This window comes from Gopherus evgoodei, chromosome 8 (assembly GCF_007399415.2).
Source record: "Gopherus evgoodei ecotype Sinaloan lineage chromosome 8, rGopEvg1_v1.p, whole genome shotgun sequence".
Lineage (NCBI taxonomy): Eukaryota > Metazoa > Chordata > Testudines > Testudinidae > Gopherus > Gopherus evgoodei.
In genome coordinates, this window is record NC_044329.1 from 107,240,268 (window position 1) to 107,267,586 (window position 27,319).

The 27,319-nt window shown below is 41.8% G+C and overlaps 1 protein-coding gene across 1 annotated transcript; it reads left to right on the forward strand.

The window, feature by feature from the left end:
• Nucleotides 1-3,500: 3,500 nt before the first annotated feature.
• EFCAB14 (EF-hand calcium binding domain 14) lies at nucleotides 3,501-27,319 on the forward strand. The gene is made up of 11 exons (XM_030574086.1): nucleotides 3,501-3,757; nucleotides 6,087-6,235; nucleotides 9,499-9,644; nucleotides 12,912-13,010; nucleotides 15,957-16,067; nucleotides 17,103-17,204; nucleotides 18,148-18,339; nucleotides 19,400-19,486; nucleotides 21,122-21,233; nucleotides 22,379-22,510; nucleotides 23,364-27,319. The coding sequence occupies exons 1-11, from the start codon at nucleotides 3,570-3,572 to the stop codon at nucleotides 23,537-23,539; spliced, it is 1,494 nt and encodes a 497-aa protein (XP_030429946.1). The 5' UTR covers nucleotides 3,501-3,569; the 3' UTR covers nucleotides 23,540-27,319.

Here is a 27,319-nt window from a genome sequence, read left to right on the forward strand (position 1 = left end):
GGGATGCCGCATTGATTCCTTCCTTTATTAAAAAGATTTTGCTACACTCAGACTCCGTGCTTGCGAGAGGGGAAGTATTGCCTCCTAGAGGCGCCCAGGGGGGGTGTGGTATGTGAGTGTCCCAGGTCACTGGGTGGGGGCTCGAACCAGTTATGCATTGTGTTACTGAAACGGAACCTCTGGATACTGAACCCGGCCCTTGTTGCTGCCAACTCAGAGGGGCAGAAGGGTTACATGTATTTTTGTACCAATAGGGTTACCATATATCCGTATTTTCCTCCCGGATGGCGATTTAAGAACCAAAAAGCCTGACGTGTCCAGGGAAATACGGATGTATGTTAACCCTACCTAAAGTTCTTTTTTAAAAAGATAGGCCTGAACTAGAAATTAGCTCCGTTTTCCATGTGTGGGTCCCCACCACTCCCTGGGGATGTGCTAGAGTGACCAGATGTCCTGATTTTATAGGGACAGTTCCGATTTTTGGGTCTTTTTCTTATATAGGCTCCTATTACCTCCCACCCCATGTCCCGATTTTTCGCACTTGCTGTCTGGTCACCCTAGGGTGTGCACATGTGTGGATCCCAGCTGCTTCCTGCCCCCCTCATTGAAGCAGGTGTTGGTCTGGCTGCAGGCAGGGCAAGGGGTAGTGGGGCTGGCTGGAGACAGGGGTATGTGGGGTGGGCTGGCTGGCTTCAGGCAGGGCCACATGGGGTTGTGGCATGGGTTGCAGGGCTGGAGACAAAGGAGTGCAGAACTGGATGGCTTCAGGCAGGGTGGTGCGGCAGGGTTTGGCTGGAGACAGGGCAGGGGGTCCGGGGCTGGTGCGGGTAGGGCAGGGGGTGCAGGGCTGGTGAAGGAAGGGCAGGGGGTGCAGGACTGGTGTGGGAAGGGCAGAGGGTGAGGCAGGGGCTGGCCGGAGACGGGCTGGTTGCAGGCAGGGGGTGCAGGGCTGGCTGGAGACAGGGAGAGGGTGTGGGCCTGGCTGCAGGCAGGAGCTGGTGCAGGCCGGGCAGGGGGTGCAAGGCTGGCTGGAGACGGGCTGGCTGCGGGCAGGGGGTGCAGGGCTGGCTGCAGATAGGAACTGGTGCAGGCAGGGCAGGGGGTGCAGGGCTGGTGCGGGCAGGGGGTGCAGCAGGGGCTGGCTGTGGGCAGGGGGGGCAGGTAGGGGGTACAGCCCACTCTGTATGGTGAGTGCCTCCTCCTTCTCCCTCCCCCACCAGGTTAGCAGCAGCAGCTCGGGGCTCTGGGGCTATTTAAAGGGCCTGGGGCTTCCCTTCTTCTACTGCCCTGGCCCTTTACATAGCCACGGGAGCCCTGGGCTCCAGGGGCTATTTAAAGGACTGAGGTGGCAGAGCCAGCTAGAGCCCGCGTCGCCCACCCACTACCCCAGGGTTCTGGGGGCTATTTAAAGGGCTTGGGGCTCCAGCCCCTGCTGGGAGCCCCAGGCCCTTTAAATTGCCCCCTGGGGAAGCCAGGCCACCCCGGTACAGTGCATGAGCTCTTGCCCGTATACCGTACTGGGGCTTGGGCACAGGGCCCTCTTAGGGGCGGGGCCCGAGGGGAATTGGTTGAATTGGCCTAAAGCCGGCCCTGTGGGGTTGCCCTCATTCCGCCCACTCACTCCGACCCCAAGACCGGAGAAGCTCTGTCACCCTGTCATGGCCTAAGGCCAGAGCAGGGGGTGAAAACTCCCACAGCCCTGAGGTCATAGCAGGTAGCGAGAGCTCCTTCATTCCTGGAGCAGCAGTTGGGGTCCTGGTGCTGGGGCTTCCTCTGATGCCCCCCCCCGGCTTCTGCTGGGGTGGAGTAGGGGGGGACTGGGGGCTTCCCCTGCCCACCCTGGCTTCTGCCAAGGATGGGGTTAGGGGGCCTGGGGGCTTCCCTTGCAGCCACCCAGCTTCTGCTGGGGTTTGGGGGCATTGGGGGCATTCCCTGTGGCCCCCCAGCTGCTGCTGGAGATGGGGTCCCAGACTGCAGCAGGGAGTGAGAGCTCTTCCAGTCCCGGGACCGCAGTGAGGGTCCTGATGCTGGGACTTCCCCTGCTGCTCCTGGCTTCTCCTGGAGTTCGGGTCTGGGCTCTTCCCCCGCCGCTGCTCCTGGCACTGCCGCTGGGGAGTAGGGTTGGGAGGCCTGGGGTTTTCTCCCACCGCCGTGCCCAGTGAAGCCACCAGGGAGCAAGGGGGGGCAGGCAGGTGTTTCCCCTGCATGGTTGCCCGGGGAGCGGGGTCAGGGCACGGGGGCTTTCCCTGCCCGCCTGGGGCTCCAGGGCCCCCCAGTTGTGTGGGGCCCCTGGCCACGGGCCTTATAGGCTCAGTGGCTAATCCATCCTACCAAGCCCCACTCCCCTAGCACCTAGACTCCCTCGCTGAGTCCCCCACACCCAGACCCCCCTACTTAGTCCCAGGCGCCCCTGCAGAGTGCCAATCACCTTTACCTGGACCCCTGCAGAGTCCCATTGCCCCTGCACATGGAATCCCCCACTGAACCACTATGCATCCAGATCCCCCACTGAGCCACCCACACCCAGCTTGCCCTACGCAAAACCCTCTTACTCCACACATGGATGATGGGTCCCCCTCCCACTAAGCCCTCTACCACTGGATCCTGCTGGGCTGAACCTGCCCACCCCTGGTGAGCCTGGCGCAGAGGGGCAGGGCCCTGGGGTGTTTCTCACGCAGACTTGGCCCTTGTGCTGTGTCAGGGTTGGGTGCCAGCTCCCTACCGAGACCCTGTCCCATGGAGGAATGGGTGGGGCACTGCAGGGTGATCTCCCACCTCCATGCAGCCCCTGCCCTGTGTGCCTCCCTCCTCTCACGGCTGGATCCTCCACATTCATTTATTGACAAATTCAATTTGCAGATTTATGAACCAGCATGTGCAGCATGTGTAAGGGTTTGGGGCGGAATTCCCTCGGGAGCATGTGCTGCTGTGACGTCGCTATTGCATCATACAATCCAGCCATGATGTCATCACCATCGGAGTCTTATGCAGCCCCGCGCGGCTTTGCGTTGCCATTGGATACGGCCCAGAGTCCCCTCAGACAGCTGGCAGCCCGCCAGATGGGAGATACCACTTGGCCCACCGCGAGCTGGGCTGGAACCTGCCACTTCCGCCACCCCTGCTAACTGGCCAGACGGTGCTGCTGGCCCTTTAATGATCCCCCCCCGCTCCTAGCCGGGCGGGGCGAGGCGGGCGCCGCTGGCCAATGGGAAGGGCCCTTACTGGCAGGTGGGGCAGGGCTGGGGCTGAGGGAGGCGGAGCGGCGGCGGCTGAGGGAGCAGCCATGGCGCAGGCGGCGGCGGGGAGGAAGCGGGAGCGGCCCCGAGCGCAGCCCCAAGGCGCGAGGCCCCGCTGAGAGCCGGACACCGAACCGCCCGGGCAGGGACCGGGGAGACACCAGCCCCCCACTCCCGCCCAGGAAGGCGCCGCCCGCCGGGGAGGGGGGGCGCCTCCTGCGGGCGCGGAGCCGCCCCACGCTGGAGAGCCGGGGCCCGGCGGCGGTGCTGGGAGTCGGGTTCCAGCCCCCGGCGCCCCCCGCCGCCGGGGCCCCGCCCACCCCGCACAAGAGGATGAAGAAACGCAAGGAGCTCAACGCGCTCATCGGCCTGGCCGGGGACGGCCGCAGGAAGAAGCTGCCCAAGAAGGGGTCGGGCCACCGGCTGCTGCGCACCGAGCCGCCCGCCTCCGACTCCGAGTCCAGCTCCGAGGGCGACGAGGACGAGTTCGGGCCGCCGGGCACCGGCTCCCGCTTCGCCAAGTGAGCCCCGGCCGGCTGGGCGGGGCCTGGGAGCAGGAAGCTGGGTTGTATTTACGGGGAGTGCGGGCCCGGGGCGGGGAAGTGGGTTGGGGGACTGGGGAGACTTGGGACGGGGGGCTGGGGAGACTAGAGGGGTAGGGTGGGGCTGGGGGGATCTGGGACGGAGTTGGGATTAGAGGGGGGAGCTGAGGAGGGAAGTGGGGTGGGGCTGGGGGGAGTTGGGGTGGGGGCATTAGACGGGTGGGGCTGGGGGGAGTTGGGGTGGGGGCATTAGACGGGTGGGAATTGGGGGAAAACTGGTGTATGTTAGAAGGGAGCTGGGGTGAGTTGTAATGTGGTTGGGGCAGGGGATTAGCTGGTGTGATACGGGGGGCTGAGGGTTATTTTGGATGTTATACATTGGGCGTGGAGGGGAGTTAAGAGAAGGGGGTGCAGAGTGGATATAATAAGGGAGAGGAACTGCAGGTACAATTTGGGAGGGGATCAAGGTTATGAGTTATAGTGTAGGATAGGTGTAATAGGGGAGCTGGTTCTGAGGGTAACTTGGTCTTATCGCCTGGTTTCCTCAGGCTCTGACATATGAGGAATAACCCTTGAAGATAAAAAGGGGTTTGTGCACTCTTTTGTTGACACATTATTGTTGCCCTATTGAGTTTGTTGTTTCTTGTTCCCCATCTGTCCTACCCCTTACCTGATCCTAGTTAGTTCCATCTTTGTTCTACTTGGTATCAGTGATTTCAGTTGCTCATTTTCTACCCTTAATAACCCTGGCTCCTGGATGCCTAGTTTCAACCCCTTCTTTACTTGTCTCTTCTCAAACACATACAATAAGTCTTAATTGTCTGCAGCATGGTTCCCCCTGGTTAAGGTGGAGACCATTCTTCCTGCATAACTTCTGTTTCCAAAAGGTTAGTCTGCCTCTAATAACCTTCATCCCATCCTTTCTTCCATTTGTCCATATTAGACTGTTTTTGTATCCATGTGTAACTCATTACCCATATCTAGCTGACATTATCTGGCTGGTGGCATTTCAGATAAAGCTCTCACACAGGCACTGACAGGTCTTTCTAATTTAAATTTACTTCCCAGACTCAGCTCTTCAGTTTTCTAAGTTGCTGGTGGTGTTATGTAAGGCTGTCACTGGCTTCTTCCCATTTTTAAAAACTGCTTATCTTCTTCCTGAAATCTGACGCTTCTGCACCCACTGGGCAGATTATTCACACACCTAGCTATCTGGTTTCTGAATGAACCAATCCCCTTCTGTCAGAAGAGGGTTTTGTCTTCTGTGTTTCTTATACACCAACCACTGTAGTTGTAGACACTGCTTTTATTTTTGATGCTCAGGGAATTATCTTCTGTTTCTCCTTCTGAGGGAAAAAAAGTTCCTCCATCCTTCCTTCATTGTCTTCCATCTCAACATCACTGGATGACCACAGTAGCTAAGCTTACTGGATTGTTACCAGGTAGTCTGATGACAAATTGATCCTTAACTCTACTAAAGTAACTCATTTAATGTCTTTTTAGAATCTTTCATTTTGTAAAAGTTAGTAAGGGCAAAATGATCTTTAGAACAATTTTCCTAAATAAATTGTGTTGTCCTGTATGAAAGAATTCATCTTCATACAACTAGTAGAAATAGATCTCAAATAGCTTCTGGTTTTTGTTACATGTGGCATCTGTTGCATGTTAAATATCCATGGAGGTAAGGAATGGTGATTAGATAGGTTGAATGGTTATCAGTATATGCACATATGATTTAAATGTTATACTATTAAATTTGCAGATGAATTGATGCATAGTGTTGCTGTTATACTAGGTAGAGAGGAAATACTTCTGCTGGTGAATAAATTCTACAGTTAAATATTGAAGATCCTCCAATAATTTAAGGTTTTACATCTCAGGATTACAATACTTTAAAAATATCTATTGTCATGTCATATGATGATTGATCAAGTCCTACCCTTTAAGTCTACATTACTTTCCAAACAATTAAACTTTAATTTTTCATTGTAACTCTATTGTAATAAAGCAGGAAACTCTGGCAACAGAAGCATGACAATTATACTAATCGTGGAGGAGGCAGCATGTTTTCAGTCTCATGGATACATTTTACTATGAATACCATTTAAACCAGATTTTCACTGTCCCTCACTAATCAGCTGTTTACTCCTGGAAATGCACTGCCTTGATTCTTATCCCCAGTGAAGTAAACTTGCCTTTTTGTTAGGGTGTCAGTTAAGTTTACTTGACTGTAGATCTTCTTACACTTAGAATATAGCTGTACATGTCCCATTGCAGATTCATGATCAATTTTTGATCTTTTACTCAGGGGAGACTACCTGCGATGCTGCAAGTTCTGTTATCCACTATGTGCTTTTGTCATTCTGGCTGCTTGTGTGGTAGCTTGCGTTGGCTTAGTATGGATGCAGGTTGCCCTCAAGGAAGATCTGGATGCACTAAAGGAAAAATTTCGAACTAGTAAGTATATCGACCTTCTTAAACTGAATAACTTAGGTGTTTTGTTTTTTTTACCCTAGCTGGTGGGAGAAGGTAAGCTGTGTATAATGTAACATACTGTCCTGTGCTTCAGATAGTCACAAGACAAGGTCAGAACCTCCACTGTCTGCTTGTTTTTTTTGAGATTTGTAGAAATCTTTCTTAGAAACAAAATATGAAAATAGTTCTCAAAAATACCCAGAGGTGTATGGTCTGTGGGCTGTTAAAGAGTAACATGATTGCAGCACTGTTTTTTAAAAAAAGAAATAAAAATCAAACTTTCCAAGTAGTCTTAAGGGATTTTGACACATTAACTTTCATTAACTTTAATGAAAGATATGTGAAAATCCCTTTGGCTGCTTTAAAATAACTCAGCTTCTTTTCATGTCTTTGAATGCTGCCATTATGTACTGCTTTAGTACAACTTTGGCTATTTCTGTGTATCTTTCTAAAACCTCTAACTCATTACTTTCATTTGAAATTGCTCACTCCAGGACCCATTTTTCTCATCATTTATCTTCATCTCTTGTTTAAAACTAATAGTCAGTTGATAATTCTGTACTTAGAAGCATTTAGGTTTACATGAGGCATTCTATTTATTAGTATGAGTCTTTCTTTGTTCACTCATACAAGGTTGACACAGTTGCAGCACGATCAAATCACATCCCTGTGCATAGACCTCCCTCAGACAATTAAGCTTATCCCCCCAAAGCGATATTGCTGGAAAATCCAAGTATGAACCCTCACATGGCAAGAAATACAGAACTATCTTGTTACTGTTTATTTGTATTACAGTAGTGCCTCAAGTTCCCAGCCAAGTTCTGGACCATATTGTACTAGGCGCAGTGTAAGAGAACACAGAAAACAGTCCCTTCCTCAAGGAGCTAACAGTCGAAATAGATAAGACAGATGAAGATTCTGATAGAGGAAACATTTTTATTCACGTTTTGCAGGTGGCACAGAGGCACCTTGGCAGGGTTGGAACCCTGATCTCCTGAGTCTCAGTGAAGGGCTGTAATTAAAAGACCAGTTTTCCTTTTTGTTCTGTTGGGGTCTGTTTTTATTTTAAGAGTTTCTCATTGTTATTCCTATTGTACATTCCTGCTGTTGCATTGGGAGTATGCTCAGTAAACTGCTTCTGATAACCAAAACCACCTCAGCTTTACTTTTGTTATAATTACAGAGAAACAGATTCTTACGAGCATGTTCTTATAACATGACCATATCCCTTAATTAGTGTTTTCCTTTTGATTTAAATGGTAGGTGGTGTATTTTTTATAATTATGACTTGTATGCAAAGTGGAGATGATGATTTCTGCCATCAAAGCTGCTTCAGACATTGTGTAAGAAAAGATTTCATACTTATGATTTTTTTTGGTATGATATTAAGAAAATTCAAATGAAAAATCTCTTGTAACTTCAAACAGGTTTTTTTTTTAATCTGACAACTTTTCACTAAAGATACATGGTCGGTGAGGTAATATCTTTTATTGAACCAACTTGTGTTGATGCAAGAGACAAACTTTCGAGCTATACAGAACTCTTTTTTGGGTCTGGGAAAGGTACTCTGAGCATCACAGCTAAAAACAAGGAATCTGTTCCACCTTGTATTTAGCTGCTATGCCTGGAATGCCTTTCCCAGACCTGAAGAAGAGCTCTGTGTAACTCGAAAGTTTGTCTCTTGCATCAACACAGGTTGGTTCAATAAAATATATTACCTCTCACCCACCTTGTCTCTAATATCCTGGGACCAACATGACTACAATAACACTATGCCTTTCACTAAGACAGTTTTAGGTCAGTTGTCAGTAGTGATGCTTAGAATTTATATAGTACTTAATCTTCAAAGCATCATTCAGGCTTTAAATAGGTCACTTAAATGCATAATAATAAACACATGAAAATAGGGGAATCAGTAGCATTTATTAATGTGAAAAACTTTTGCAGGGTTTCCTGGAATTGTAAGTAGGAGTGGGAGGACAAGCCATCATATTTCAGTGTGAGCTCTTAAAGTGAAAAGCATAGAAATGCAAAGGACTCTGTCAGAGGGTTTAGGTAAAAACGTTTACTTTCTTTCTAAAGCTATTTTATAAATACTCCCTGATTTACCTTTAAGAGCTTCTGAATAAAACACTGTTTGGATCATGAGGAATCCATACAGATTTATTATAATCCTTGATCAGGACCCAAAAATGTTTTTTCTTTAAACAAGCTACATAAATATTGGTATATTTTTGAGCCCAAAGAAGTAGGCAGCTAAATGTGGGGAAGCAGCCTTTCAGGATGAGGAAAGTGTGGGACTAGAAAACAGAAGTTTAGTTGGGCTGCCACACTTCAGGGCTTTAAGGAAGCCCAGCACATCAGCATGGCATATAGTAATCAAGTACATTTATTTTCCTTAGAGAACCATATAAAGTCAGTGGGAATGGCTGTTCTTAGTTTACTTTACTTTTTTCTTTTGGGCCATTTTAAAAATCTCCATCTTAAATTCTAAATAAAAAAATAGCTTTCCTGTAGATCATAAATCCACAGGATTCATTGCACTATTTTTTTAAAGGTGTGCTGTTTACTCTTTATTTACAAGTTTCTCTTTAGTCAAGGAATTTTCTGTTCGCCAACTTGTTTTACAAGCAGACTTTTAGTGTGTAAGCACATGCATTTTTTTATAAAGGGAGCTTACTCTGTTCAGTACTTCAAGTGGTATGAAATCACCCTAATCTTTTTGGAATATTCTTCATAGTCAGCAGTCACTCTGTATGTTTGAATTGGGGATTGGGGTTAATTTCATATGCTTCTACTGTGAGTACAATTCCTGGCAGTTCTCATCACTTACTCATTTTGCACAGTTTCTTTATTACATCAGTTATTGTATATGCTCCCAACTATGATGTAATAAGAAAATAGTGCAAAATGATTGGACTATCTGAAGAGATTCTAAAGATTATCAGAAATAACCATAATACAGAGATACTGTAAAGTGCCAAACATAGTAGAGTCTCTAGTTTTTGGCATTCTCCAAGCATCATGTGTTGGATACTGTTGGGCCAGGAGCTGTCAATTTAAATCAACACACTATTTCTGGGTTGATTCTGAATATAGGAGGATTATACAGTGGAGGATGTTACTTGCAATGTTCTCCAACTACTGTAGATGTCACTGGCTATAAAATTGTGTTTTAGCTTGTATAATTTTCTCATCTTAGTTTGTTTTGCAGGATTACTCAATTTTTCATTTTTTTTTTTAAGTGGAATCTTACCAAAAAACATCATTCCAAGAGATCCCCAAATTAAATGAAGATCTGCTTGATAAGCAGAAGCATCTTGAGAAAATAGAGACTGGAGACATGGGACTAAACAAAATTTGGATAAATATCACTGAGATCAATAAACAGGTAATAGGAACATATTTAATATTGAAAAATATTTTGTGAAATATTTTCAATGTTTTAAATCAGCTCTGCCGCCTTGACTTTACTGTGTGTTTACACTTCATATGAAAGTAAGAATGAAAATGAACTGTCCGATAGTTACAAATATGCTAGCACTCAGTTCTATAAAGACTTAATATGAGAAGTTATATAGATGTAGGTTGAAATTTTCAAAACTGACTAAGGGATTCAAACTCTACTCCATGTATTTTTTTTCATGGCACATATACAGCAAAATGCCTTAGTCAGCTTTGAAAATTTCAACCAGAGCACAGTACCATGGATCAAAAATAGTGACTGAATATCATTCATCTGGGAGGAAAAGTTTAAAGGAAACAGCCTAAGGTTGACATTGCTTCATCTTTGTGACAGAGATAATTGTGCAACTTGTCCCTAAATACCTGACATGAGGGCAGCCTCAAGTGTGAGGGGGCTGTCGGAGGTGGGAATTAGCATACCTAATTACGTCAGAAGTTGGAGGGATGAAAGATACCTAAACCACAATCTGTCTCCTCTTTAGTATTGCAAAGACAAATAAAGAACTCAATGCCTCTATTAGTATATAACCTGCTAAAAAAACTGAGTCAGGTTCTTAGCGGGTATCCATTGTAACTCCATGGAAGTCAGTGGCATTAGTCCAGTTTATGCTAGCTGAGGATCTGAGCCTTTGAGTTTTATCTAATTTTAATCATAGTTTATTCATAAAACTGGCAGATAAGTGAAGATAAAGCCGTCTTTTGTTGGCAAGATGGAGATTTAGATTCTGTCAGTGAAACTGATTGTTTTCAAAACCAATTTCACATTGGATAACCTCACTTTGAGTCAGATTTTTAAAGGTGTTTAGGTGCCTAAACATGCAAATCGGTGCCTACTGGGATCTTTAAATTTTAAATGTCTGAGGCACCTATCTGCATCCTTAGGCACCTAAATGCCTTTAAATTTGGCTCTTTGGCACGAATCACTTCCACGTTTTCAATTATTTTATAGTTGGTCACTTCAGGCCAGTCTGATAGTCAGCCTAATTCCCCATATGTGGAGACATACAAGGGATTTACTAATTTCCATCATGGCCAGCCTACTGCTAAACCAGTATCTTTGCCTTTCCTCAGCTTGGGAAGCTGCACGTATTTTTGTACAGGAGCAGGCTGAATTTATCTGTTTAACAACTGGATTGTTAAATGGAAGGACTTTGTACTTTGTTCACTTCAACTGCAGAGAAGTGTAAATTGCTTTTAAAGTGACGTGTTTAGCAAATGACCACAACTTGTCAATATTTTTACTTGCTAATTGACAATTTTGTAACTCGCATAGATAATATTTATAAGACAATTTTAATGATTTAATCTTTTTAATTACTCAACTTCTGGTGCATTATTTGTAACTAATTTTTGAGCTAAACTATTTTGCACAAATTCTTAGTTCTACTTTCAAAACTTACATCTGTTAGTCTATAAGTTGTCACGGAACTCTTTATTGCTTTTATAACTTAGTTTTTCAGGGTGTTATGTATGTAGCTCCCATTTTTTGTAGCTGTTTGAAGTGCATATTAAGGGAAGGACAGACAGGAAAGTTGAGCATTTTGTTGTATCAGATACTGTGAATAAGCATGCTAACCGATATGGAACTAGATGATAGTGCATTTCCTGCTTTTAAAAGATTACTGCTTAAGTAATTTTGTTGGTCTCTTAAAGGAAATGAATTGTATAGCAATGGGCAAATACAAATGGAAAAAATTTATTGAAAACAAATATATAGGCTTTAGTTCCTGTGATTCTTACAAATAGAGCAAAGTTTTAAACGGAATGTAAGGAGTGGTATTTATGTCTCGTGTACTAGAGCTCTTATATAGGCCAACTTATAGTATTAGTTGTATATGAGGGCTGGTCTACACTTGGGGGGTATCAATCTAAGATACTTTGACTTCAGCTACGCTATTCACATAGCTGAAGTTGTGTATCTTAGATTGATTTACCTCAGGTCCTCACGGTGCGGGATTGAGATCTGCAGCTCCCCGTGTCGAGTCCGCTACCGCCGCTCGCTCTGGTGGAGTTCTGGAGTCAACGGGAGCGTGTTCTAGATGAGATGCGATATATTGATCCCCGAAAAATCGATCGCTATCTGCTGATACGGCGAGTAGTCTGGATGTACCCTCAGTTGTGTTCAGGGTAGTAGTCTATTTTAGTTAACTATTTGACTCCCCCCCCCCCATTACACTAGAATCACAGCCCCTCACAATCTTTAAAGTGTTTCTCCTCTCAGCACCCCTGTGAAGTAGGATGGGCTCTTATTCCCCATTGTACAGATAGTGAACTGAGGCCCAGACTGAGTGACAAGCCCAAGGTCACATAGGAAGTCTGTGGCAGAGCTGGAATTGCACCTGGGATTCCCCAGTCCCAGACTTGTATGCCAGCCACTGGGCCATCCTTTTCTAGCTCTTCTTTTTTCAGGTGACTGCTAAGTAAAATAAAGTACTTAAAATATCGTACAAAATCATCAAGGTGTACAGTGTCATATTTGAGAGTTCACTGAACAGTGAAAGCGCAAAAAATCCCGTTTGGACACTTCTGTTAAGGCTTTGCATTTAAAAAGTTTCTATTAATAAAATGGCATTAAGATTCTTTCCTTTTTCAGGTGGCAGTGATATGAATAAAGTAACACAGTGGAGAAGATATTTCTTCATAGGTCCTATTTTCAGTCACTTTTATCTCATCCAGACAATCAGTCTCTTATGCTAGTTCCCAATCCTGATTATTATAATTTAACCAGATGTTAGTGCCACAGCAATGACTTTCCATGTCCGTCTTGTATGCAGATTTAATATGAAGGAGAAGATAGATATTCCGAATAGTAAAGGAGGGTAGCAATCCATCCAAACAGAAGCAATCTAAAGAGTGAAATTAACCTGATATATATACCACAAATTCTCTTTTTCAAATTCTAAGGTTTGTGGTAAGAATTTCCCTGTGACTTGCAGGGCCCAGGCTGAATAAATTTTTGCATTTGGTTTTATGAGAAGGTGTTAATAGTGTTAGAAACATCAACCATTCCGCATCTCCTTTGTGGTGAAGACTGGTTGGGCTAGGGATTCTGCGCATTTCCAAGAAAAACGCATGGCCTCAAGCAGTTGCTTGTGTTTAATATCAGTCATAAATTAAAGTAACAGTCATTAGAGGGAAGATTGAAATAAAGTTGCTGTGTTTACCAATTCTAAATACTGTTCTCTGTTTTTAGATATTGTTTTTGACATCAGCAGTAAATCACCTCAAAGTCAACATCAAGTCTGCTTCTGATTTGATTACTCTTCCTGTTACTGTAGAGGAACTTCAAAAGGTAAGTATTATAAACTGGCTTTTAGTGAACATCACACTAACTCTAAACTGTAGCTGATTGACTAGTTTCCAAATATTTCTGCAAACAGCAGTAACTACCAGAATCTCTCAAAGATCTTATGACTCTGTGAAATACTGTTAGCTTGCGTCCATTTCAGTGGAGCACCTTTAGTTGTCACACTCGGTGATCCTTAATGCATGCTAGAATATGATAGAGAATTCGCTAGACACATTTTAATTGGTAAAACGATAAATATATCTCCCATGAAATGGGTACATCTTTGTGTTGGTTTTATATGTATATTACCATTTGCACTGGTAATCTTCCTCCATTCACATGTACATGAAAGGCTTGGCTTTGTTTTATAACCCTTACAACCCTAAATCAATATTTATTTAGCTTTCTTTGGTGGGAAATGGAAACAGATCATTTTTGGAAAACCTTCTTAAACTTCAAAAGTAATGTAATTCTCTGTATGGTTTATTTTTATATTAACAGGTAGAAGTGCAGAAACTTAGTGACATTTATCCTATAGACTGAAGTGACGATATGAAAGCCCTCAGGGTATCGTGTTTTCAGTATATGCATAGTGAAATTTATTAGGAAGAGTGGTCAGTGTACACATACTAATCAGAATTTCCAAGTACAGATCTGCCATTTTATGTTAATAGTTTTCATAAAGCTATTAGCTGACTAAATTTAAATTGATTCGTAAAAGTGTCTTTAGAATCATACAAGGTAAAATTATCCCAGCTACTTTTTATTTTAAATTTTCACTGTTTTTAACTCTTTTTAAAAGTAACAGATACACACCCCTCTTGTGGTCAGAGTTCTTGGAGAGCAGGGTTCAACGTGTAGAGAATATTTCCAGGCAGTTAATAACCTTTTGAAGGACTAGCTAGATGGAAACAAGTGTAACTGTACATGGCTTTAACTGTTATAGTGGTGGTGTCTGTGGCTCACGCCTTAGCTGAACTTTCTTTCAAAAAGAGGAGCTGGCTTGTTCCCTGGGTTAAAGTGGTTGCCTGAACTTTCCCAAGGTCCACATTAGCAGTTTTGTTGGAAGCAAATATTTATATTACGGGAATACCTAAAGGCTACAGGTGGGATGGAACCCCATCATGCTGACAGTATCCAAGCAGAAGTCTTACAGTCTACAGACACCGAGTAAAGGTCTGAGACGGGAATACAACATACAAATTAATGTAATGAAGAATTGGCACAGCATGGTTGGTTACATTGTAGGGGTTTTGTTTTTTAATTGAGGTTAGAGATAGGTGTAGGGATTGGGAAAGAAGGGGAAGAGGAGAATATTCATAGCTAGTAGCCTGTTTTGACATGGTCAGGAGACTCCGTTTTGTAGGCATTATATCAGAGGTAAGTCTTAAAGTAATTTTCCAGGAGCCCAAGGGCTGCACGTAGTTTGCATAAAACAGAAGATTGCAATCTCCCCAGTTTCCCCATCGCTGCCACCACCACTGACTTCAATATATAGAGCTCTGGTCTGTAGGGCTACAGGTTCCAGCACGCAATGCTCCATTTTTGAGCGGAATGACAAGGCTGCATTTCATACTGGAACAAGTGATGCTCGGACACATTTCACTGAAGTTGAAGGCCCAGGTGACAGTATGATGGAATTTTGGGAGCTGAACTGGGTTCCAACCCTAAGCTAAGGTATTAGAAATAGTGGCATCCATTTTCACTCTTCTCCTGGATATCCTCTTGCATGCACTCTTACATTTGGTAAGTGCAGTGTAAAATTGGAATCCTGCCAGGAAGTACATTATGCCTTAACTTTATTTTTACATGAAATGCTGGAAAAACATTAGGAATTAAATAAAATTGTTTAAATTGTTTTTAGGTTTGACAGCTAAAAATGTGGTGAAATTCTAACCTTTAAAGCTTGGTGTCCTTCACCCCTCGTATGTACATTGCAGCACATTAGATCACTCAAGAAATTGCTGCAGTGCTTAGTTGGTAGCATGGTTTTTGAATGCTCTTGTGGAGAAACGTATGTGGAGCTTCTTAATTTTTGTCTTTGGGTGTTGCCTTGTTTGCTAGGGAAGCTGCTACTACCCCCTAAACTGGATTTAAGAATATTTTTAAGCCTCCTCCTCCATTGCAGTTAATGTCTCTGAAAGCAATGGGGGGAGCCTTTTTTATACTGTTAAACAAGCCTGAAGAATTCCTTTACTGTATCTGAGTTCCCCCTGCAGAAGGGCACCTGGTGGAGGGGAAGTGGTGAAGACTGACTCCCATGAGAGTGGAGGGGATGTATTCTGTGTGCTTGTATTGGGATTTACAAGAGGAGAAAATGGTCAAGTTTCCTGAGTGTTGAAGGTGAATAATGAGGTGCCTTAGTGGATATTTACAAGGGAGCTCCTTCACCTGTGTATGAGTTGCTACCTGGAAGAAGCTTGTTTGAAAATCTAAAAAATGCATGATAAAGGCTGGGGTCATTGGCAGAATGGAGATGGGGTCAACATCTTAATAGGGTACAAGAGAGAACAGGCCATGATGGGGCTTAAAAGCAAAGATTAATGGTTCATATTTGGTATAGGGATGCTGATATTAAAACTGCACACAGAAAAATTAGATTACTTTTCATCTAAGTACCGCTTAACAGCTCAGGAATACTTAGTTTCCTGCAGGAGGAGTATGCCCCTATATATCCCCTTAAATCACCCACATGAAAAAGGGAAGAATACATGTGGATGAAGGTTATATTAATCTTCCTTGGTATTAAAACATTTTGAGCAAAGACTAAGGATAAAATGACTATTATAGTCTGTAAATGCAAATCTGAATGTTCCAGTTCATCACTTAGGTTTCTGGCAATCTGGCTGCGTGGCATTTAATTAACAAAACATTGTTTTGCAAGTTGGTCTTTCAGATTCTGCAGTTGAGCACAGCGGAAATTTATTAGGTTGCTATTTCTGTTTTCAGAGCGTAGCTACTATAGGTAGCACTCTAACCAGTGTTGCTCATGATGTTGACGCTATGCAGGTGACGATTGAAGAACACAGGAAAACCACAGAGAAGCTTCAAAATGATTTGGTAAGGACAGTACTAATTTAACAGAGTTAAATATTAGCTACGTAATCTGTAGTAAAGCTTAATGTGACCTCTACCAAGTACCGTGTAACTTGAAAAATAATAAATAGTTAAAGATCTCTGCAAGATGCTGGCTAGTATAATAATATAATAGCTAATAGTCTTCATGTGACATCCATTACACAGTGATGAGAGCATATTTTCTTGATGCCAAAATGACCATAGGTTTGCAGGACAGGAAATAGTGGTTGCTCACTATGTGTGGGCGTCTCAGGAGGGCTTTACGCCACCTACGTGCTGCAGAGTACAACTTATTGTGGCTCTCAGAACAACAACTGGAGAGCAGTTGGGATTGTGTTGTGTTGAGAGTGTGCTGGGGTGATCAAGCTCCTGGCTTAAATCAAGGTGCATACATAAGAAATACAGGTTCACTAATACCAGCTGAAACTGTCAAATAGCTGAACCTTTAGAAATCTTAATTTACTTCTTAAACATTGTCTTTCTGCCACAGTGGGAACATTTGTAAACTAACTTCCCCTGCTGCAGCAGGAAACACTCCAAGGATACCATAATGCTAATTGATTTGTTCACTTCTACTAATCCTATTTTTCTTTTATAATAGGGTTAACTCTCTAACACTGACAACCAGGGATTCTTTGTGCAATGTATTGGAAAATAATTGATGCTGATTCGAAGAAACTATGCAGTTCATTCATAATTTCTTAACTGAAATGTATATCAAGTGCATGTGTACCTTGAATGCTGCATGTGACAGGGAAAATAGCTGATGTGTGGCCACTATTTTAGTGAAACTTAAGTCTGGACCCTACCTATTTAACAGAACAGAAATAGTACACTGTGCTTTGTACTAGCATACTTAAAATATTCCATGCACAACCAACCTGTGGTTCAAAATGTGTAATTCTTGCAGGTATTTTAGTAAAATATCGGAAGTTATGTCTACAATCTTTGTCTAGCCTCGAGTTTTCCTAGACATAACAAAATATTTATTAATGCAACTTCTGCTTCTTTTGTCAGAATGAATACATTAAAGAAAATGGAGAAAAACAGATATCTTCACTTTCCACCACTGTCAGTCCAAGAATTAGCAATAGAAATCAAACAGAGAATTGTAAACAGGTATTTCTTGCTTTGCCATTAAATGCCAGCAGCATTGCAATGGGTGAAAGTATAATTAATATTTTCCCTTATGCTCTTCAGTATTGTAATATGATACTCTGTTCATGTCAAGGCTGAAGTTGAATAGAATCCGTGTAAGCCAAATACAATAGTATAATATTTCTGTAATGTTTTCCCATAGTAGTGTTTCTGCATGTAACTCTAAATGGATCTTTATAGTACCTCCGGCATTTTTCATAGCTTTACTCGAAGTACAGTGTGAGTGAGTGCACTGCAAAGGCTTAGTTAGTGGTGGTTGAACAAGTTAAGGGTGTATCTTGTAGTGGAAGTGTGACTAATGAGTTAAGGACTTGAAATAGAACCTGGCTTTAATATCAGGTACTTGCCTTTCAGCTTGAGCAAGAGAAGGAGAGGCAGGTGATGAGTCATTCTGAAGGTGGTAAAGTACAGAAACAGGGCTTCAGAAGAATGAGTGAATTTGGCATATGAATAGATGAAAATACATTGGGATGGAAGTGAAACCAGTGTTTTGTATTTCAATGCCAACTTCAGAAGTAAACCTTGTTTGAACAATGCCTGGTGCTTAAGCTTTTTGTCTAATACAGTAATTGTGTCTAACCTAATTTGCATTGAAAAATTAGGTTAATGCACACTTCAGTTAACTGCATGGCACTTATTGTAATCAGAGTATTCATTGGCAGCAGTGGGTTTTAGCTCTAGGAAATCCCATTTTCAAACTGCAAAGGCTAAAGTGACTCACTCTAGTCTTCCTCACTGTCAGGCAATTCCAAATACACAGTATTTTGTGTGGTTCTGAGGCCCTTTGGAAAAGGATACTTGGTTGAAGTGGGCCATTCACTATTTCATTAACTGAAATAATGCTGTGGCAGTGTTTCCAAACAATCGTAGTTGGATAACACAACTTGTTCTCTTTTTATTTCAGGATAACCAGTTCCTGCATGCCACGGTAGAAGAGATAAATGCTTCCTTAGTGGTGTACCAAAAGCTCAATGATCTAAAGCTTCTAAGTGTGGATACAGCAATCAGTAATATAACTCAAAGGGTTGCATGGTTAGAAAGCTCTGTGGTTACTGTGAATGCGTTGGAAAACAGAGCGAATTTGTCCACTAGTGCGGTAAGTGCTCAGTGACCATGGGTGCCTACTTGTCTTGAGGGTACTTGAGTGGCTGAGGGTGCTTCCTGTGCAGCAGTCCCAGTCTGCAAGAGATTAGAGAGGTCTTTCACTGTACTGGGGATGGCCTACCCCAGTGGTTCTCAAACTATGGGTTGGGACCCCAAAATGGGTCACAGCCCCATTTTAATGGGGTTGCCAGGGCTGGTGCTAGAATTGCTGGGGCAATGGCTGAAGCCAAATCCCCTGGGTGGTGGGGCTCAGGTTACAGCCCCCCTGCCTGGGGCTGAAGACCTGTCTTGACAGCCCACCATACCCGAGTGGTAGGGTTTGAGCTCAGGCATTAGTCCTGCTTTCCAGGGTACTGTCGTTATTTTTGTTGTCAGAAGGGGTCACAGTGCAGCAAAGTTTGAGAACCACTGGCTAACATAAAGGAAGTATGTCAAGCTAATGCTTTGGGAGGCATAATATTTGATTTTAAAGGAAGTTGCACGTTTCAGCTGCTGTTTAGGTATCCTAAGTGGCAACCTTAAGAACAGTTGTATGCTGAAATAAAGACAGTTCTTCCACCACCCCATTAAGAATCTAGGCCAATCCCTGAATGCTCCTACCTAGGACTGCCTCTGTGATAGGGTTTTCCAAGGGTATGCTTTACGGTAAGAGTATGCTGATGCTACAGTGTGTAGAAGTTTAATTGTATAAGTCTCTAATATTAAGCCATGCAGATAAATTTTAGGACTACATAAAGTAAGATTTCCAATGCCATCTTTGAAATTTGCATTTAAATACACTGTTTAATCCCATCTTGATCTGCAGGGTCTTGGTGGTTTATTGGAAAGTAGAACATGTGGCCAAGTCCATGCAGGAGATCCTGCAGAAATATATTTCACATAGTGTGGTAACCAGAATTAACCTCTTAATATTAATGTGGTTTTGGTGTATATTTGTTGTAAGTTTGATTCTGTTTTACTGCTACATGCTGTCCAGTTTGAAGGAAGGAAACTTCCTTACAGAAGACTTTAAGCAAATATCTAAGCTCTAATACTCTCACCTTTTTCTTCAGGTGGGTAATACAACTACCTCCCCCAAAGTGGAAAGTCAAGATCAACCAGAGAATGAAACTGCTACAGAAAAAGCACAGAATGCAAAGGTAGGTAAAGGAAACTAAAATTAGTGTTGATTAGTAGATCATGCCATTAGTCATGTTAAGTTACATTTATTTGGGTCACTCTGATACTAATACATATTTTCAAAGACAATGAGGTAGCAGAGTAACTTTCCCATAGCACTGTGTGTGCAGGAAATTAGTTAAGATGGAAGTAAAACTAGTAATAGGGTAAGACCCTGCCATCTTGAAATCTGTGGAAGCAGCATGCACATGAGTAAAAGCTGCAGGATCCAGGCTTCCAGTAACAACTACTCCCTCTGTAACTTGCCAAGCTAGCTGCATTCAATTGGGTATTGCAACTGAAGGAGCATTGATGGAGACTGAGGGGCCAGGGGCTGGGTCGTCTTGGCAGACAGCCCTTGGCACATCAGCTCCTTACTAATAGAGAACAAGAAAAGCATGGCATGTTTTGTGGCTCAGTGAAAGCCTTCCCCTTCAAGTAACAAACTCTAAAGACTAACTGGGAGCATCTCTAATAGACAAACAAAAGAACACTCTGATTAAGTAACAGCAGCTGAAGTGTTGTGGGTGGGAGTTATTATTTCTGGAAAACAGTTTATTCCTTTGTATTCAGTATATAAATAGTGTTGGAGGGTAGTTGGATGCATTGAATCGTAGAATATTAGGGTTGGAAGAGACCTCAGGAGGTCATCTAATCCAATCACCTGCTCAAAGCAGGATCAACACCATGCATAAAAAATGCTTGTGCACTGGTTTTAAAAAAAAACAACCTGTGATCATCTGAGTGATGCTTGCTGAAGAACAAATACCTTCAGTAACTCTTATGTAATCTTGACTTACATGTTCAGTCTGTGAAGTAAGGGCCAGAGAATGGATACATTGAGCAAAAAGTTTGAAAGGGACTATGTGATAAAACTTACCTTAGATACTCTTAAAAGGAGTTCAGATGGATAAAATAATTCCCAAGATGTCCTAAGATTCAGTGAGTTGATGTAACTTATAAACAAGATCCCAAGTTCAACTGCACATGGTAGTTGAGTTTTAATAGTACATGGCTTAAATCCTATGTTCACTATGAGAATTAGCAAAATAGGTCCCATGTGTGACAAACTAGCTCTATATAAAGGTTTGGGTATTTTCAGTTCGTTTGTCAAGGATTTAGTAGTTTATAACTCCTGCATCCCACTACGGCAATCATTACTGCACAAATACTTAGAAAATAAGCAGTTGAAACAATGCTGTCCAGCTCTACTAATGTGTCAGAAGCTTATTCTGTGTTATGTTGGGAAAATATAGTAAATGAAGGCTTTAGTCAATGTATTAGACACGTTAAATTTAGATACAAAATAGTGGTAAATAAAGCTCTGGGAAAAAAATTTTGTTTAGAAACAAATAGTGCAAAAGAAGTATTTTTGCCAGTTTTTAGATTCTAGTTCTGGTATTAGAGACTAATGTGTTGCACAGGAATGAACTTGGATGGGATATAGTTCCCTGAAGATTTTTTTACCTTCTTAATCAACTAAACCTAACTTAGCCTACATAATTCCAGGCCAAAAGTTTACAGATCTGTTGTAAAGTGAATTCTCTTTACCTGCTGTGCTGTACCTGGTGAAGAAAGATTGCTTTTAAGAAACATTTTCCTGTTGCTTTGTGCAGAAAATAGAAAATGTAGATCCTCAGGTATCAAAACTGAGAGAGAAACTTCAGCTGATCAATGCTCTCACAAGCAAGCCAGAAAATGAAAAATCTCTTGAGGCATCAATAAAAGGTGGGAATATTGTAGTAATTGTATAATTCAGAGATTAAGTAACAGGTGAATAATTAATAATTTCTTAAGATCCTGGTCAAGGAATATGGATGTTCTTTAAAATAGTAAGAAATCGATGGTACTAAAACAGAAGTGTTGCTTAGTGTTCAAAATATAATGTGGAAAAATTAAGTGAGGTTTCCCATGGTGCTTAGAAGGGCTCCTAAACTTGTGCTGTGTAGCATTTCCGTCTTTGTAGATAAATATGTAGAAGCAATACAGGCATGGAATGAAATGATGTTTATCATCAGGGTCTGTTAAACTAGCATACAGTAATTTTATCATTTTAAGACTAATTAGTGCTCAGGAGCCAAATTAAGTGTACTGCTTTTTCAATAAAAGTTAGTGCTTCTAAAAGTTTAACATAATGCCAGCGAGAGTTGCAGCTATACCACTGCACCTCAGTCCTGAACTTCAGTATCTCTGCTATTCCAGTCCTGAATAATACCAAATATGTGTCAAATGGCCACTCTTTACTGTAGTAGAACCTTGCTAATTCTCATCTAATTGGTAAACTTGAGTTCCTTCCAAAAAGTCTCTCTTCACTTACTGGGAAACAGTTAAGAAGGTTAGTGAGACCTACGTGGGAATTGCCATGCCAAATCAGGTTAATGGCCGATCCCCAAAAAATTTAGCACCAGATAATCTAGAGCAAGAAACCCTGAAGTGGACAACTACGGTTTCTAGCCATTAGGAAATTTTGTTCTTTAACCCCCTCAGCTAGAGAGCTGCATATGCCCTGAAGTGCACTCATACAGCAAGTGTTCTTTTCACAGTGTACTAATGTACATTTTCTAGTATAGCATGAAGTATTAAGCCCACATAATTGTCTTACAAAATATACTTAAGTGATATATGCTGTAGGATGGCTTGTTCGCTTACTTGCGGTTTCTCGAAGTTAAATCTCTAATGGGCCTCCCTACTTGTAGTGAGATACAGCAAAATCTTGCTACGTTTTGAAACTAGCAAACCACCCTATAGTACATTTGAACCTAGTTTTTGTAAGGCAGAAAGTCTTTGTACCACTGGTCTATCTTGTCCCAGGTTATAACTGTTGATTAATTGTGTTAAAATTTATAAAACTAATATAAAATGACTTCTAACAGGTGGAAAAATGCAGACTGCTACATCAAAGCCTACAAATCTTCCAAAACTTTTATCGAGATCAGTTGGAGGCAACATGGAGAGAAATGGACACCCAAGACGCTTGTCATTACCAGGAATTGCCACCATAAAAGGTACATCTTGGTTTGCCTTTGATTTGCATAAACACTTCCTGTCAGTGCCGACTGACAGACCATGAATAGTTGTGGTATAACATAGCTGAGGCAGAATATGGGACCAGTAGTTCTGGAAATGTCAACGTACTTTCTATACTTTCCAAGTCCAGCGGAGGAAGGACAGATGGAAGAAGACATGCTTCAGTGATTTGGAGGAGAAAGGGTATTTGCATGAAATGGAAGAAATGTTTTGAGTGTAAGGTATATCCTGAAAGATACATAAAACAGGGTTGGGGAGAATGAGATAAGAGGAGGAGTGGAAGATGTCAAGGGCACAGGATATAGCTCTAAAATGGAGCAAATTAGTATTTGGATAGAACTAGTTCAGCTCTTAAGTTGGCAAAAATATAATGTTTTAGCTTCAGAAAATGTGCTGAGAATAACAACACTTGTCCCTCCGTATGATCTACATAACAAGTACAGAAATTTTAATTCAAAGTTTAAATTTAATTAAATTCTCTCATGGAAGGTAAACTAAGTCTGCATATTTTTATCAATGTTTGTTGGGGGAATGGGTTATTAGAAATAGCGATTAAATGCTTTTGTGTTCAGATTTACGAAGTGGATTCCAACTAAATAAATTCTACACATCTTCAACAGAGCTTACACTTGCTTTCTGAATTTTCATCATTACTGGCTTATGCTTTGTGTTTAACGTACTGTATATATACAAGGAACATCTTATAAAGCCTCATGTAGTTTTCCAGGCTTGCAGGGGACCATATAATGTAGTAAAACAGGAGCAGAACTTGTACTGTAACATTGTGTAATTAAAGTGCTTGCTGCTTAAAACTGTTTGTCCTTCTTGCAGATCTTCAGGATTTGTTTGAAAAGACAGATCAAGGCACTGATGGAAAGCTATCCTATGAAGATCTCCAGACTCTGGTTGGCTTGGCAATACAAGAGCCACAGAGCTTTAAGGAATTTGATACAGACAGGGATGAAAAGTACTCATTACCAGAACTGAGATTAGCTTTAGGTGTATAGCATACATATTTAGAAATGCAGTATTGATGAACTTTACTGTAGCTACTGAAAACTGCAAAAGCTACATCTGCACTTTGCCCAGCATCCTTCAGATCTTTGGAGCTAACTTTATGTACATGTTGCCACCTTTTTAATTTGCATTCTTTGGATATATTTAAAGATTTTTTTAAAGGGTTTTATCTATGGCATAATGTTAAGAAGTTCCTTCAAAATTCCAGGAAGATCGTAAACTCAAACTATGTTAGGAATCATCAGCCAACATTTTCTTTCCCCTTAAGGGGCATTCTTGTGTTTAAATTGGAATATGTGTACATATAGACAAACCCATGTTTTATATTTCACATAAATTTGCCTTAAATTAGAGAGCTGCACTTTATATAGAGCCAGAAGAAATCAGTCTTTTAAAGGTAGGCCTTTTCTGCTTGTAAATATTTGAAATAGAATAAATTATGCATATTTTAGGGAGGGGGGTGTTTTCAGGGCTGTGTTGATGACCATGCTGATTTGTAAATCATAAAAATGCAGGATAGTCTGGGGGCAGAGGGTATTTCAGTTTCCACTTGGATTTTAAATGGCCAGTGCATCCAGGGATGGTATTTGACTCAGACTGAGGCAGGTGCAAGGCATGATTTCTCATGCCATCCTGCAGAGGGCTTTCATTTTAAGAGGCAAAGATTGAGAAATTTATTGTTTTGTTTTACATCCTGAGCCCATCAGAATAATGACATGACTGGGACTGGGTAAGGGACCCAGTTCAGTGTTTCCTTTTAACTTTGTTGCATCCAGGGTTATAATTTGTGGGAGGAGGGCGGCTATAAGGGGGAAACTATTGGACCATTTTAATTGACGCTTAGTTTAAAGCAAGCTTGTCCACTGAAGCTGCTGCTGCTGGCTGCCATCATGACAAGGTAACTTGCACCCCTACTATGCTCCATGTACTTGGCAAGCTTACAAGTGCGATAGTCTCCCTGACTGGTGTTGGTGTTATTTTTAACAGAGCTTGACACTCCCAGTTTCTTCCTTCTAATATTGTTTCATGTTATTAGTCAGACCAAGAGCAGTTTGTTTCTAAACAAGCCACTTTTGTGCTGCAGTGTCACCAACAGGATGGGAAAGCCTACAATAGAGAACTTGGATGCAGTTTCCTTGCTGCATGAATGTTCATAGTTCTGAGGGTCTTAGATGACTGTGTATTCCTCTCGTTCAAAGGGGGACAAAAGGCAGGGTAAGATTGTACAACATATATCTTTTTTATTGATGAGTGCAATATACATTTTCTTTACTATAGGTACTGCTTTGACCTTGAAACAAATATCCACACCCAGAGAAGAACGTACTAATATGTTCATACTATAAATATTATAAATCTAAACTTGAAGACCGCAATATCCAGAACCCTTTTCTGGAACATACAAAAAGTCTTTTGCAGAATGTAGTCTCCCACAGGCCAGATCAGGGACAAATTAGACTTTATAGAAATCATTTCATGGGCCACAAGCATAATTCATAGCTCTTTTTTTGGTCATTTAAATATTGATTTAGTGGACTGTGAAATATACTGATGGTCTATTGACATGGGCTGTCTGGAAGTCTATTCAGTTAGTTTTATGTGACTTTGAATGGGATGATTATAATTTTACAAGGAAATATTCTCTGGAAGTAGTCAAATCAGTGAAAGGTTTAGCAAAATGGAACCCTTTCCTAGGTTATCTAGTCTGTTTCACCATCACTCTTCTGTTCTGTTTTGGGCATGTTTGCTTTGCCCAACAGGGAGATGCTTTCATTGATGTGAAGTTTTGAAATGCAGTATAACCTGGCTTCTAAGGCAAGTAGAAGTCAACACTTCCTTCTTTTGACCAGTTTCCTCACCCCTTTTATACACGTCTGTATAAATCCCTTAACCAAATAAAAATTCTAGCAATAAAAAAATAACCATTCTGGTATTTTATTTGTACATTCTGTATCATAGTTGTATGCCAGAATTTGCACGGTATTTTTGGAATATTTGTTTGTATGAAACAAAACTTAGGTAAAAGGTAAAACTTAGAATTGTCTATAACCTCAACTTGAAATGTTTTCCTTGTTGCAGTTTGTTTTAATTTTGTAGGGCTCTTCTGTGGTAATGAGAGGTCTTACTCAAACAAAACTCTCTGGAAAGAGTGCATGCATCTCCAATCTCTAGTATTTTTATGGCCTGTATATGGCATTGGTACTGAATTGATCAATTATTGAGGCACTAAGACATGAGACCATTTTGTAGTGCTGGTTAACCTTGGTTAATGTGCATATTGGATACATAGTGCCATCTCTAAGGTCATTAACTGGCATTGTCACAAAGTCTGCAGCCTTACTATGATTATGGAGTAGACACGTACTAGGAATTTAACAAAATAGGGTCATTTTAAAAATACAGTGAATTATTGTTCATTGCTGACTCGTTCCTTTTACATTTAATTTTGGCACTGCAGGCAGCCATCCTAATCTCAAAGTATTGCTCAGCTTTCAAATGCTCGAGACTTGTACTACTTCTCAGTTGCCGCTGATGTCATCAGTCCATGTGCTGGCCTTGATTTGTTAGGTAAGGCACCAGCAGATTGTTGCTGATAGTCCAAAGACCTTATCTACATTACTGTTGACAGGTCCGTGGTAGCTGCAGGTATGTTAAACACTTGCCTAGATTTGCTCTGAGCAGGATGAAATGATTGGTGGCTGGCTGGTCTACATTTCCACCACTTGGCACTAGTGGGAAATCAAGCCAAAAAGTCTAACAGTCTAATCAAGCCGCAGTTGGTGTGACTTTTTTAATCATGTTCTGTCAGTCATGGGACTTAATTCCTCCCCCCCCCCCCCCAACTAGAACAGCTCTTCCAAAATGAAACAGTGGGATCGTTCATGGAAGATACATGGATCCTAAATTCTAGTCTCTCACTGTGCTGAACTCCATGGATTCCAGTGTCGTTACTCTTTACTTACCCTAGAAAGGCTCAACCATGGGCACTAGGATGCAGTACTTAAAGGAAGATGCTGCCACAGAAGTACCAGTGAAACTTTCTTATACCTTGGCTAGTGGGAGCCCAAGCAGGAAAGGGTCAAGTGTGAGAAGCAGAGGAGGGTTTAAGGAGATGGGTTTACTTTGGGAGAGCAGATGGAGAAGTGGACTTGACAGAAGTCTGGGCAGCAGTGGAAGTTTGAAAAAGGTTGCTTCTAAGCATTGAGAAAGGGACAGGAGCGAAGGTGCATCATTCTATTAAATGGGCTTTTAAAATCATTCTGACTTTCATGCTCTTACCTTAGTGATGTAGACTCCTGTTTGAGAATACCTACGTGAGAAGCCTCTGGACTCTCCTGTTAAACTAGTGCTAAAGCATTGCACTGGTGTAGCTAATTGGTGTCCAGGATGCTTAAAAACCCATTTTATAGCCTATCCTATAATTGTAAATAATTACCAAGTTGTTTTGCAGTGATGTTTTTTTGTAGTTTTGTTTTCATGTACATTATATTCTTGCCTGCTAATTTGTTTTTAAACTTAGATTTACTAAACTCAGATTTTAGACTCAACAGTGTATAAGGACCATTTTGTTAATTTTAGTTTACCTGACCTTTCCTGTACAATAAGTGAAATCTTGGCTTTATTTGAATAAAGTTGGACCTATTTTGGAAATGTACAGATCTCTATAGGGGGTAAATTAAAGCTGATTTTAGTTACTGAATTCTGCACATGTCATCATGTAACATAACTGTTTAATTTATCGAAATAAAATATTTCCTTTTTTTAGTGAG

Bases quoted from the DNA above. Each gene is read 5' to 3' on its own strand.
- EFCAB14 (XM_030574086.1), top strand. From the start codon at position 3,570: ATGAAGAAACGCAAGGAGCTCAACGCGCTCATCGGCCTGGCCGGGGAC. The intron at 3,758-6,086 runs GTGAGCCCCGGC...TCTTTTACTCAG, and splicing joins ACCGGCTCCCGCTTCGCCAA to GGGAGACTACCTGCGATGCT. The intron at 13,011-15,956 runs GTAAGTATTATA...TTCTGTTTTCAG, and splicing joins CTGTAGAGGAACTTCAAAAG to AGCGTAGCTACTATAGGTAG.